Raw genomic sequence first — 12,532 nt, 5'->3', positions numbered from 1 at the left:
TGTCTGTGCTGTATTCATGCTTTACATGTATCAGTGCGACACCTGCATGGAGCTCTGATGAAGATCTGCTCTTCAGCTGTCTGTGCTGTATTCATGCTTTACGTGTATCATTGTGACTCCTGCATGGAGCTCTGATGAAGACCTGCTCTTCGGCTGTCTGTGCTGTATTCATGCTTTATGTGTATCAGTGTGACTCCTGCATGGAGCTCTGATGAAGATCTGCTCTTCAGCTGTCTGTGCTGTATTCATGCTTTACGTGTATCAGTGTGACGCCTGCATAGGGCTTTGATGGAGATCTGCTCTTCAGCTGTCTGTGCTGTATTCCTGCTTTATGTGTATCAGTGTGACTCCTGCATGGAGCTCTGATGGAGATCTGCTCTTCAGCTGTCTGTGCTGTATTCATGCTTTACATGTATCAGTGCGACACCTGCATGGAGCTCTGATGAAGATCTGCTCTTCAGCTGTCTGTGCTGTATTCATGCTTTACGTGTATCATTGTGACTCCTGCATGGAGCTCTGATGAAGACCTGCTCTTCGGCTGTCTGTGCTGTATTCATGCTTTATGTGTATCAGTGTGACTCCTGCATGGGGCTGTGATGAAGATCGCTCTTCAGCTGTCTGTGCTGTATTCATGCTTTAGGTGGGTCATCCTCCTTTTCCATCCCTTTCCTCCACATACTCCCCTAAACTCCAGCCTATGCTGCAGAGCTGGGCTGCCTGAAGCCCCGCCCGCCCAGCCTGAAGCCCCGCCCGTGTTCGTCGACAAGGCGAACTCGAGCAGGATCCCTTGTGCCTGGCTCGCCTCTGACAGCGCCCCACCCTCCCTTGCTTGTATCTGGCTGCAGCTCTGAGACCGTCTCACTTCTCCACTCCCAGCCCGGCTGAGACAGCTCTGCTCTCCAGACCCAGGTACCGCTCCGCTTCTTTCTCTTGGAGGGCTGCTGTAAGAAGTGTTCCCTGCCTCCCCCCCGGGCTTTTAAAGGGAGGGCTCCTTCTGGACTGAGAGAAGGTGGCGTCCTATGCCAGGCACGGAAAAACGGGTTGGAAGGGAGGATGGGAGGGAAGCTAGAAGCAGCCCCTTCTCTGATCGAGACGACCCCCTCCCCTTTCTCTGAACGGGGCTGAGCGAGACCTCAGGGAGGTTCATCTCGAATCAGTCACAGGTGGGGCTGGGGGAACTCTGGAAGTAAGGGTGGGGTGCTGATCCCGAACTAGATGGGAGAGTGGGGAGCATCTAGAAGCAGAGAAAGATGGGAGACTTGGGGATGGGTAGGGTAGAGGGAGCATCTAGAAGCAGAAAAAGTTGGGATTGGGAGGGGGCGGAGCCGCTAGATTCTAGAAGCAAATAACAGTGGGGCGTGGAGGGGGACATCTAGAAGCAGAGAAAGGTGGGGCTGAGAGGGACCTGGGTGGTGGTGGAGGAGGAGAGGAAAGCATCTAGAAGCAGAGAGAGGCAGGGCTGGGATGGTCCTGGCGGGGAGTGCAACCCGTGTCTTCAGGAAGGGTCCCTCATTCAGGTGCCCTTCCAATACAGATAGCTTTGAAGGTTTTCTGTACTAAAGCTTCAGAGATGAGGCTCATCAGATTTCAAGTTTGGGGGTTTTTTTTTGGTTAACAGGTGGGAAAGAAATTTGAAAATCTTGTTTAATTGCATCAAATGTTGTGCCGGCCTTTCAAGGACCAGCCTGATCGAGTTTCCACCCCAAGTGGAAACTAAAGGTGCTTTGGAATTCGATGTTTCTGACGCGCACATGGGGGCAACCTTTCTAGGGTGCAGGACAGAGGCAAACCATTTCTGATGCCAGCGGTGCCTGATACGGGGGGGGGGGGGGGAGAGAAACGCGAAAAATGAACACACACACCCAACCCCCCTCCCTGGGTCACGCACAGGCGCGGCTCTTCTATCGGTTCACGTAGAAGCTCGATTTGAACTCGGATCTCCAAACTTTGTACGTGCTTAAAACTATACCGCGCACGGCCCTGCCCCTTTCTGCCCCGCCCACCCGGTACACGTAGCAAGGAAAGTGAAGCTCGGCGACGTACCACATGCATGAGACAATGCAAAGCCACGTGAGCCAGGAGCCCCCCCCCCCCTCCAGTCTATCCCGAGGGGGAGGCCTGGTATGCAGAGGCTGGGGTCAGGGCTGAATCCTCTCAAGGCTTAGCGCCAGCAGAAGGAATCCGAGTCCGAGTGACCTGAGCTGACCCGGACGGTTGTCTGGCTAGGGCACCACCCAGGGCTGAAAGGATCACTCTGATGCGCCCCGTGTCCAGAAAACATGTGGAGGAGAGATGGGGATCCCTTCCGATAGCAGCCCTGCCAGCTTGGAGTTCTGTTTTGTTTTTTGTTTTGGGGGGTTCTTTCCTCTCTGTTTTGTATTGTGACTTTAAAAAGGCTTCTTCTGTTGCACTCTTCAGCTGTCTATACTGTATTCATACTTTACATACAGTGATGTGATACTTGCATAGGGATCTGATCTGCTCTTCATCTGTCTGTGCTGTACTCATACTTTAGGAGTATCCTTGTGACTACGCCTATATGGGGCTCTGATGAAGATCACCTCTTCAGCTGTCTGTGCTGTATTCATGCTTTACGGGTATCAGTGTGATGTCTGCATGAGGCTCTGATGACGTTCTCTTCAGCTGTCCGTGCTGTATTCATGCTTTACGTGTATCAGTGTGATGCCTGTATGGGGCTCTGATGGAGATCTGCTCTTCAGCTGTCTGTGCTGTATTCCTGCTTTATGTGTATCAGTGTGATTCTTGCATGGGGCTCTGATGGTGATCTGCTCTTCAGCTGTCTGTGCTGTATTCCTGCTTTATGTGTATCAGTGTGATTCTTGCATGGGGCTCTGATGGTGATCTGCTCTTCAGCTGTGTCTGTGCTGTATTCCTGCTTTAGGTGTATCATTGTGAATCTTGCATGGGGCTCTGATGGAGATCTGCTCTTCAGCTGTCTGTGCTGTATTCATGCTTTACGTGTATCAGTGTGATGCCTGTATGGGGCTCTGATGGAGATCTGCTCTTCAGCTGTCTGTGCTGTATTCCTGCTTTATGTGTATCAGTGTGATTCTTGCATGGGGCTCTGATGGTGATCTGCTCTTCAGCTGTGTCTGTGCTGTATTCCTGCTTTAGGTGTATCATTGTGAATCTTGCATGGGGCTCTGATGGAGATCTGCTCTTCAGCTGTCCGTGCTGTATTCTTGCTTTATGTGTATTGATGTGATGCCTGAGCGGGAGGCACAGCACTACCTCTACCTGACACCCTCATCCCTTTCTGGCTGACTTAAGATTCATCTTGGCGAGCACAGCCATGATAGGAGCATCTGAGAACAGCTCCACAAAATATTTTTTTCTGACGTTTTAAATGCAGAGGTCAGATGTGAAGGGTGGAAGATGTGTTTTGGTTGTCTATTCAGAGGCATTAATTGGGGCTGAGCTTAGGGAGTGGGTGGGAAAGGCCCATCTCGTTCTACCCTCTCTGGGGCTGTTCTTCACTGCAGTGCTCCTTTCTGCTGGAACTGGACTGAGGATTATTCTGTGCTAGACTCTCATCGCCCCCTCCCCCCTCCCCTCCCTGTCCAGATATCCAGGTTGAGGGGCCCATATCAGAAGATATGGCCTCAGCTCACAGGACCAGGAGGATGCACAGCGGACCCCTGCAGTTGCCTTGTGTCCGGGCCTGCTTGGCACCTCTGGCAGCGTCGTTCGGTGATCCGAGAAAGCCAAGACCAGCCCGTAGTCTGGGCTCCAGGTCATCGCAGTGGGGTCGGGGGGGGGGGGGGAGAGTGAAGGGGCAGTGACTCAGGGTATCCTTCCTTCTGTCAGATGAGCCTGAAACCGTTTCAAAGTTGCTTGATGGAACTTCTCCCCTTGCCCCTGAAGTGGTTCGGGGGGGCTGGCCGATGGGGCGGGTCTCTAGCCTCCTGCCCTGCTCCTGAAAGTGGTTTGAAGTCATCTTGGCCTGTGGCCCGAGAGGAGCCCTGGCTGACTCATTGCCGCCCTTCTCTGAGCAGGAAAGAGTTTGTCACTTTTTTTTTTTTGTGTTTGGAGGGCCTGAGAGCGGGAGAGCATCTCCTCGAGTCATATACGGACTTGAGGCACTAATCCCTGCCCCGCCTCCGCCCTCCCCCTTCCCTTTATAAGGGCCGCCCGCTCGTTCCAGGCTGTGCCTGGGGTCCCTGTTTTCCTGTCCTTTTTACTTCCTAATGGAAATCTGGCTCCTTTCCGTTGGGACAAACTGTCCCCCCCTCCTACCAGTCTCTTTCTCTCTCTGTCCAGGCAACATCTGGCCAGAGCCCTTCCCCCCCCCCCCCCCCCCCCCAAGCCTCTCTCCCCTCCCCAGCAGACGCAGCCCATCTGGACTGGCCAGGGGCCAAATCCCCCTCCGTTCTGTTGGTTGGCTCAGCTTTAGGAAGCCTGCAGCGTTGAAAAAGCCCAGGGCAGATGGGAATGGAAGGGGGTGGGGGGGGTCAGGTGAAGGGGCAGCTGGGGGTGGGGGGAGGGGCTGATCTCTTCTGAATCTTTCCCCTCTCCTCATCCGGTATCTGTATCTGCCTCTCACATGGGTTGGGGGCAAGGGGTATTGGGGAATGAGCCTATCCCCCCCCCCCCCCCCCCCACACACACACTTCTGTGCCTGAGGGTAGACATCCAGGATTTGCCCCATTGGCTGTGGAATCTGCCCAGTCCCATGCTAGCGCTATCGGATGACCCCCACCTTGCCCCCCCCCCCCCCCCCCCCCCTTCTCCGGTCTGCTCTGCTCACCCCACTCCCTCCTTCCTTACGTACATTTTTCCAGCTTTGCTGGGAGCGTTTCAAGCTGGTTTTGATTTACCTGGAAGGCGGCCAATGGTGGTTAGAGAAGGGGGAGGGGGAGGAGGTGCTGGGCATGGGGAGTACAGGAGGCCCCAGTTTGGGCAAGCTTGGACTGAGACACAAGGCCTCTTTCCGTTCTCTGGATAATGGAGACAGACCGGGATGGGCCTGCAGAGACAGACTGCCAGGCCCATCCAGTCTCTGCTTCCTCCTACACATCCACAAACTCTGTCTGATCCTCCCCCATCCCACTAATCCTATCCCAGGCTTTACCCTCACTTCCCCACCCCTGAGGATCCTCTGTGCCCCTCCCGGGCTTTACCCCTCACTCCCCCACCCCTGAGGATCCTCTGTGCCCCTCCCGGGCTTTACCCCTCACTCCCCCACCCCTGAGGATCCTCTGTGCCCCTCCCGGGCTTTACCCCTCACTCCCCCACCCCTGAGGATCCTCTGTGCCCCTCCCGGCTTTAACCCTCACTCCCCCCACCCCTGAGGATCCTCTGTGCCCCTCCCCGGGCTTTACCCCCCACTCCCCCCACCCCCCAGGATCCTCTGTGCCCCTCCCGGGCTTTACCCCCTCACTCCCCCACACCCTGAGGATCCTCTGTGGCCTCTCCCGGGCTTTACCCCTCACTCCCCCACCCCTGAGGATCCTCTGTGCCCCTCCCGGGCTTTACCCCCTCACTCCCCCACCCCTGAGGATCCTCTGTGCCCCTCCCGGGCTTTACCCCTCACTCCCCCACCCCTGAGGATCCTCTGTGCTCCTCCCGGCTTTAACCCCTCACTCCCCCACCCCTGAGGATCCTCTGTGCCCCTCCCGGGCTTTACCCCTCACTCCCCCCACCCCTGAGGATCCTCTGTGCCTCTCACTCACACTGCTGGAATCTTAAGAAGTTGCTCTCGGCATCCACCACCCTTTCCATGAAATATTTCTAGTGTTGCTCCTGAGTCTACCCACCTGGAGCTTTTCCGTGCCCTCCTGGTCTCTTCCTCTGCAAAAGTTGAGCCTCTTGTGTACCTTGTGAAAAATCTAAGTGTCTCCATCATATCCCCCTGGTCTGTCCTCCCCTCTGGGTATTCCTATTTGGGTCCTTAAGTCTCAGCTCATGGGCCTCTTGGTGTAGCCTCCACCCTGTCTAAATTCTTCCATACAGAGGGATTCTTGTCTCTTTTTTTTTTTTTTTTACGTTTGCTGGTTCTGCCTCTCTGTGAACTGTGGCATCAGATTTGACAATGGTTTTGGTTTTTTTGTTTTACTGCTGTATTAAACCCAACCCCACCCTGCCTCTCCCCACCCCTCTAGGTACTGCCACCATGCCTGTCCAGCGTACCAACCGTGACGGTGACCAACACCAGCGCCCTGATCGGATCCCGGTGGGGATCGTCCGTTTCCCTGCCGTGCTCTCTTCACCTGCATCGCACTTCAGCCTGGTGGCGCACAAGAACATCTGGTGGGGCCGGGCGGGGACTGGTGCATGTTCTCCTGGTGCTTCTGCTTTGCCGTCACCCTCCTGATCCTGGGGGTGGAGTTTGCCGGCCTGCAGACCCGCATTGCCCGTCTCCTGGAAGAACTTTCCCTATCACCTTTGCCATGTTCGCCGTGCTCATGTGGCTCTCGGCCACCGTCATCTACCCCCTCTACTTCCTGCAGGAGAGCCGGGGGCGAGCAGCGTGGACTACCAGGATAGCGGCCATCACCTTCTCCTGCCTGGCCACGGTGGCCTACATCTGCGAGGTGTCCATGACCCGGGCCAAGCCTGGCGAGTCACCGGCTACATGGCCACCCGTGCCGGGCCTGCTGAAGGTGGTGGAGACCTTTGCGGCCTGCGTCCATCTTTGTCTTCATTAGTTGACCCGGTCTCACTACGATAGGCACGCAGCACCCTCAAGTACTGCCTGGCGGTCTACTGCATCTGCTTCATCCTCTCGGGTGGTGGTGATCATTCTCTGTGTGGGCGAGTGTCACCGGCTGGCTGCCCTGTGCCTTCAACAAGTTCCTCAGCGCCTACGCCTCTGCTGGCCATTCTGCTCTACGCCTCCGCCATGATCCTCTGGCCCCTCTACCAGTTTGACCGCCAGCACGGGGGCCAGCCCAACCGGCCCGGGAGCTGCGGCCGGGCCCGTCACTTGTGTGACTGGGACAAGCTGCTGGGCATTGCCATCCTGACCGCCATCAACCTCATCATGTACATTATGGACCTGGTGTACTCCGCCAGGCTCATATTTATTCGGGTGTACGCTGCGCGGGATGGAAGCCAGGAGGGCAGGAGTGCCACCAAATCCCAGGACCTGGGTCCCCACAATGTTACGCCTTGATATGTGTGTGTGTGGGGGGGTGTCACATCCCTCTCCCCCCCCCCCCCCCCAATCTGTCCTTGTCTCCACTGCATGGCTGCTGCTTCCCTCCTTGTGTCCTTTTGCTGTAACTGTAGGGCTCCTCTGGTACAAGCCATCGAATAGCGAGACATGCCCAGGCCCGGCTGAAACTGAGGCTGCCATTGTCCCGGACCTCTTATGTCCATAAGAGATGTCATCCGGCTTGGTTCTGGGAGAACCTCTTCCCTGCTGCCGCCCATGCTGTACCTACGGAGGGCTGGGGCAGTCCGGGCGTGTGTGTGAGGGAAGCCTGCACTGCTGCCGTACCTGTGCTTTCACCTTTCCTCCCTCCTCAGACCACCGGTCCGTAAATAATCAATCCTAGTATGTCACTATAAGAGAAACTAGCAAGGTCTCTGTCAGTGTTAATGCAAAGCTTTTTGTCAAGGTGTAAACATTTCAGGTTTCTGTGTTTTTAGGGTAGTGATGGAGGAAGAACTGAGGCAACGTAGGGGAGCAGTTATGTCTCCAGTAAAGCTAGCAAGGTCCAGTTTTTGTTTTTTTTTGAAGAGCTCATTTGCCCCACCCCCCCCCCCCCACGTGTTGCCTTTCCATGTCCCTTTCCCCCCCCCCCCCCCCCCCCCGTCCCCCCCCCCAGGACTGCTAACGTATGTCCCAGTGGCATCGTGGGCCCTGGCTGGGTGGAAAATTATTTTGAAGATGCGATGGAACCAAAGATATCTGGGATGGGAGTTGCGCATGCCCGAGTCTGGGGAGAGGTCTCCCGGTGATGTGGTGCTATGGTTGCCATTCCCCTCTTTAATAATAAAAAAAAATCACAGGAGAGCCACAGAATTAATGACGATGCTTTATCGTCCCTCCCCCCCCCCTCCCCTTTAAGGAATGCATTTGCATATATAAAAGAGGAAAAGCGAATTTTGCCAGCCCAAAAGCCACAAGACAGGTCATGCCTCTGGGCAAAGAAGCAAAAGGGGAAAGTGGGTGCACTTTTCAGTATTTGTCTGGGGGTAAAAAATTCTTGGCGGCCATGTTTTTAAAGGTAATGCTTGAATTCCCATTTTTGTGTTGATTCATACTCTTTAAGTGTTAGTTGCTTTCACTGCCAATTGTTATATATAAATATATACTTTTTTTAAAATTTTGGTCTCTTATTGCAAGACTCTTTGCAACTTTATAGCTTTCACTTGAAAAAAAATGTATAAAAGTCTTTTTTTTTTTTTTTCTTACATATGAAATGGAAAGTAATTTGTATATTCGTGGTACCTCTTTTTTTTTTTTGCAGAGATTGTTTTCAGTAATCTAGTAACTTTTTGCTTTATCAAACACGGTAAAAGTTTTATATATAAATATATTAATTACACGGTTTAAGAGCCTGATTTGTCTCATTGAGTAATTGAGGGACTGTGAATGACGTGGCTGTGTCTTTTTTTTTTTTTTGTTTTTTTTTACTTTTGGGCCTCTCTCTGACCAGGGTGTGGCTGTCTCCTCCCCTGAGGTCTGTCTTTTAAGCCATTCATGCTTTTGGGTGTCTTGGGGGTGCTACCTCCCATGGTGGCGGGTCCCTCGATGCAGTTGGTGGGGGAGGGGGAGTGGGTACTAGTAAGGAGAGAGTGGGGTTAGGAGGAGCTACTACCCCATATTCCTCCAGGCGTGGGCCATCCGGGCTTGGCTGGTTAAAATTGCAAGCAGTGGGCATGGTGGGGGGGGATAGAGAAGGTGGGTACAGGAAGGGGGAAGGCTGGTCGTTACCTGGTGTCTCGTAACACTTTGCTGTTCAGGACAGGGTAGGTGGCTTGGCACTGGAGATGCCTGAAGGATGGAAGGAGACTATTTAGAGGCATGTATTTGGGCTTCCACAGGGGTAGGAGAGACAGCGCTTGGCTCTGCTTTAAAGTGCAATGTGTGAGCCCCCATTCTCAGCAAGCGATAAACGGAGGCGCACAAACAGCAATTGCTGTTTTATCATTTCTGTATTCCCACTAGATGAATGTAGCACTATATAGCACTATACACACATAAGAGACCGTCCCTTCGCTGTGGAGCTTACAATCCAGTGCTAGAACAGAGGGGAGCCAGCGTTTAAGAAATATTTCCCCCCCCCCCCTCCCTCAAGATTTCCAGGCTTGAGGGAGGGAGGGGCCCTTGGACGACTCTTTTGCCCCAGAGGGCAGGGTGCAAGGGGGCAAGGATATGTACTGGGCCGTGTGTGTGCCAAACCCCTGAGTCACCAGTGATGGCCGGCAGGTCCTGGGCTTTCTCAGGCCCGAAGTAAACAAGAGCCATCCCTGGCCCTGTGCCCAGAGGACTCTGTGCGTCTGCCAGGGGCTTTAGCTCAGAGCGAGCTGGAAGGAGGAAGCTTGCTCCTCTCCAATCCTCCTTCACTTCTAACCCTCGCTCCCCCCTCAGTCTCGCCCTATCCCGGTTTTTCTTTCTCATCTGTTTTATGGCTCTCCCCACCTTGCCATCCTGTCCCCTGTCCTATCAATGGGTTTTTGTTTTGTTTTTTGCAGTCTCTGACATCTCTGCCACCTTCTTTTTCTCTTTCCCTCTTTTGCCTGTCTCTCCTCTCTACCCACCACATCTCACTCTACCCCCCCCCCCCCCCCCTGTCTCAGGGTCAGGAAACTTTCCTGGCCAAGCAGTCTGTCCCAAAATCCAGAAAGTGGAAAAAGGGGAAAGAATTTAACCCTGTGCAGGCAGGACAGGCAGGAGGGCAGGCCCTGGCTTCTGGGGCTGGCCCAGATTGTCCCTGCTCAGATCCGAGGCGGCTGCTCTGGCTGCTCTTTCTCCTCCTTCCCCCAGGCTCAGATGCAGTTTTTCCTACTCCTTGGTGGGGGGTGGGGGAACCTTGGATTTTCTCTCTCGCCTAGTTTTGGGGAAATATGCTTCTCTTTGGGATCCATTCCTAGGGTTTTATCGCCATCTGCTGGTCAAATGGTGGCACCCCCCCTCACAAACACCCCCCCCCCCCACACACACATACACACTTGGTAGCCAGCTCTGGAGTTGCTGGTGCCTTTGTCAATGTTTCCCATGTTGGCTGTTAATACAGAAATCCTTCCCCCATCTAGTTCTGCAGCTAATTCTCTGCATCCAGCTGCTCTTAGAAACCCTGGATTGGTCACAGGGCAAGCTCGTCATCTTCCCTTTCTCATGGGGGGGGGGGGGGCAGGTTGAAAACCAAGCGACTCATGGGCCACTCCACGTTGCATCCATTATGCATTTTGGATTTGGATTTCATAGCTCACCTCTGCAAAAGGCAGCTTAAAGCGTTGGTAGTATCCAGGTACCATAAGTCCCCGCCCCAGAGAGCTTATGCTCTAAGTAGGTACCTGAAGCAAGGGCAGATAGTGACTCGCCCGAGGAGGGGAGAAGGATGCGGAGATGCAGCTCTGCTGAGGCAAGGAATTACGGAGACTTGAAACCCACTGCAGTTCAAAGGAGTTCGCCGCCCCCAAAAGGAAACTGCAGCTTGAGTGAACCACCCCCGTGCTTCATCGCTAATCCTGAGAGCTGCTTGTGGGTTAGCCAATAAGCTCACTTAGCCCCAGGTCCACCAACCAGTGTGATCTACTCCTGAGGTTGCCCCCGGCATGGAGGCAGTTGTTGGGTCTCCATTGTCCCATAGCTTTGCCCTGAGAACAGCAACTTCCGGCATACAAAAGGCCCAAAATCAGGCTTGGAGCGGTGTGCTGGGATGACCTTGAACGTGCCCCGCTGCGATGGTCCTGGCTCACACAGGACGTCATCGGCTGCCTGAGCAAGGTAGTGCAACAATCTAGTGCTATAGTCTAGTAGCACTAGATTGTAGTGCTACAATCTAGATTGTAGCACTACCTCTTCAGGGAGGTGGGGATCTCATACAGGAGTAGAGAGCAGCGGTAGCGTGGATGAGAGAGGCAAGCAGAGGCTCGGGGGGGACTCTGCGATGCTCCCCAAATGTTGGAGAGGATGTTTTGGGCTGAAAGACTGTGCTCCTCAGCCTGTAGCACTCGACAGCCCTTTATTTAGAGGGAAGACTTCCTAGCGATGAGGAAGATATTTTAGACCATGTATTTCATAGACTAAAGAGAACAGAGCCTTAAAAAAAAAAAATTAAAGAGCAGTTTAAATCAATGTTAGGAGGCCCTGTGCTTGGCCCCATACACCCCCCCCCCTGTATATTTATCTGCACGCTGCTGTAGCACTATATGTGCCTGCCTCACTTCTCCTGCCACGGAAGCCCCCTAGTGCTTGGGCGAGGCTGCCTGTTTCTGGGGTAGGATGGGCATTGGGCTGCAACGAGAGAGGGTCATGGGGGTGGGAATGTAATCGGGGTCTGCCCTGTGCGTGGCAGCAGCCGGCCCTCATTAACCGGGGAGCCTGTCCAGGCAGAGGACTTGGAGCTGGGGGCCGCGGAGAGGAAGGGAAGCAAAATTGCACACGCTTTTTGGGGAGGGGGTGGAGAGTGGGGGAGCAAATGCATCCTTCCCCTCCCTCCCCAAGCCTGGCAGATGCGTGAGCCGGCTAGTTGTGCCCCCCCCCATAAGAGTCTAAGGGAATAGGGGCCAGGGGGATCATTATAGAATCGGAGAAGGAGGGAGCGCGGGAGGGCATCTGCAGTCAGAAAGATGGGACAGGGAAGGACCTTGGGGGGGTGTCATTGAGAGCGAAAAGCAACCTCGTAGTCCAGCCCCTGGCCTCCATGTAGGATCCCACTGTCCCCGAAGCCTCCCAGCCAGAGGTGAGTCCAGCTTGCTCTTAATCCCCTCCAGTCCAGGACCTCCCCCCTCCCTTGTTCATCCGAGGGTCTCGCCTTGGTCTGCCCAACGGCGCTTCCGGAGCCAGCCGTGCCTCTGTCGCCCCCGGAGCTTCTCCTCACCCCCTGGATGGAGCCGAGGACCACTCCACCCGCCCCTTGACCTTCCCCCCCCCCACCCATCTCTCCTGGGGAAGGGTGATCTGACCTCCCATCGCTGGCCCAGTGCCTCCTTGTCCTCCCCGCCCGGCACCCTGGTACCAGGATCCCTCTCTGCCACTACTGGGAGAGAGCAGGAGAAAGGCCTTGCAGGCAATTTTGGTAGCGACCAGAAGAACCATTTTCTTTTAAGGTATTTGTGGGGTAGGGAGCTGGCGGATCTCCTCTTCTCCCAGGGAAAGGGGGGTGGAGTGCTTTCTGCAATGGATTGCAAACTAAGGAGATCCAGAGTAGCTGTGGGTTTTAATGAATGATTCATATTTTTTTTAAATAAAAATTACAATCCATAGTAACCGAGAGCCAATATTTACATTCTTTGAAAGTCTCCATCCATGGCGTGTTCCATCTTACCCCTCGTTTCCAGGGAGGGTACGGCCCGCTGTCTCCTCCAGATTAGTGAGGGGGGGGGGGGGGGGAGG

At 54.4% G+C, this 12,532-nt stretch overlaps 1 protein-coding gene across 1 annotated transcript; it reads left to right on the top strand.

Moving 5' to 3' along the window:
• The first annotated feature begins 761 nt into the window (after window positions 1-761).
• MYADM (myeloid associated differentiation marker) lies at window positions 762-8,521 on the top strand. The gene is given in 9 exon segments (XM_029585387.1): window positions 762-909; window positions 6,123-6,278; window positions 6,281-6,369; window positions 6,371-6,391; window positions 6,393-6,701; window positions 6,704-6,748; window positions 6,750-6,782; window positions 6,784-6,831; window positions 6,833-8,521. Coding segments are annotated over 8 exon segments (993 nt in total). The 5' UTR covers window positions 762-909; window positions 6,123-6,133; the 3' UTR covers window positions 7,136-8,521.
• The last annotated feature ends 4,011 nt before the right edge of the window (window positions 8,522-12,532 follow it).

Source organism: Rhinatrema bivittatum, chromosome 19 (genome assembly GCF_901001135.1).
Source record: "Rhinatrema bivittatum chromosome 19, aRhiBiv1.1, whole genome shotgun sequence".
NCBI classification, from domain to species: domain Eukaryota; kingdom Metazoa; phylum Chordata; class Amphibia; order Gymnophiona; family Rhinatrematidae; genus Rhinatrema; species Rhinatrema bivittatum.
Note: the sequence above shows the minus strand (reverse complement) of the source record. Positions and strands in the feature narration are given on the sequence as shown.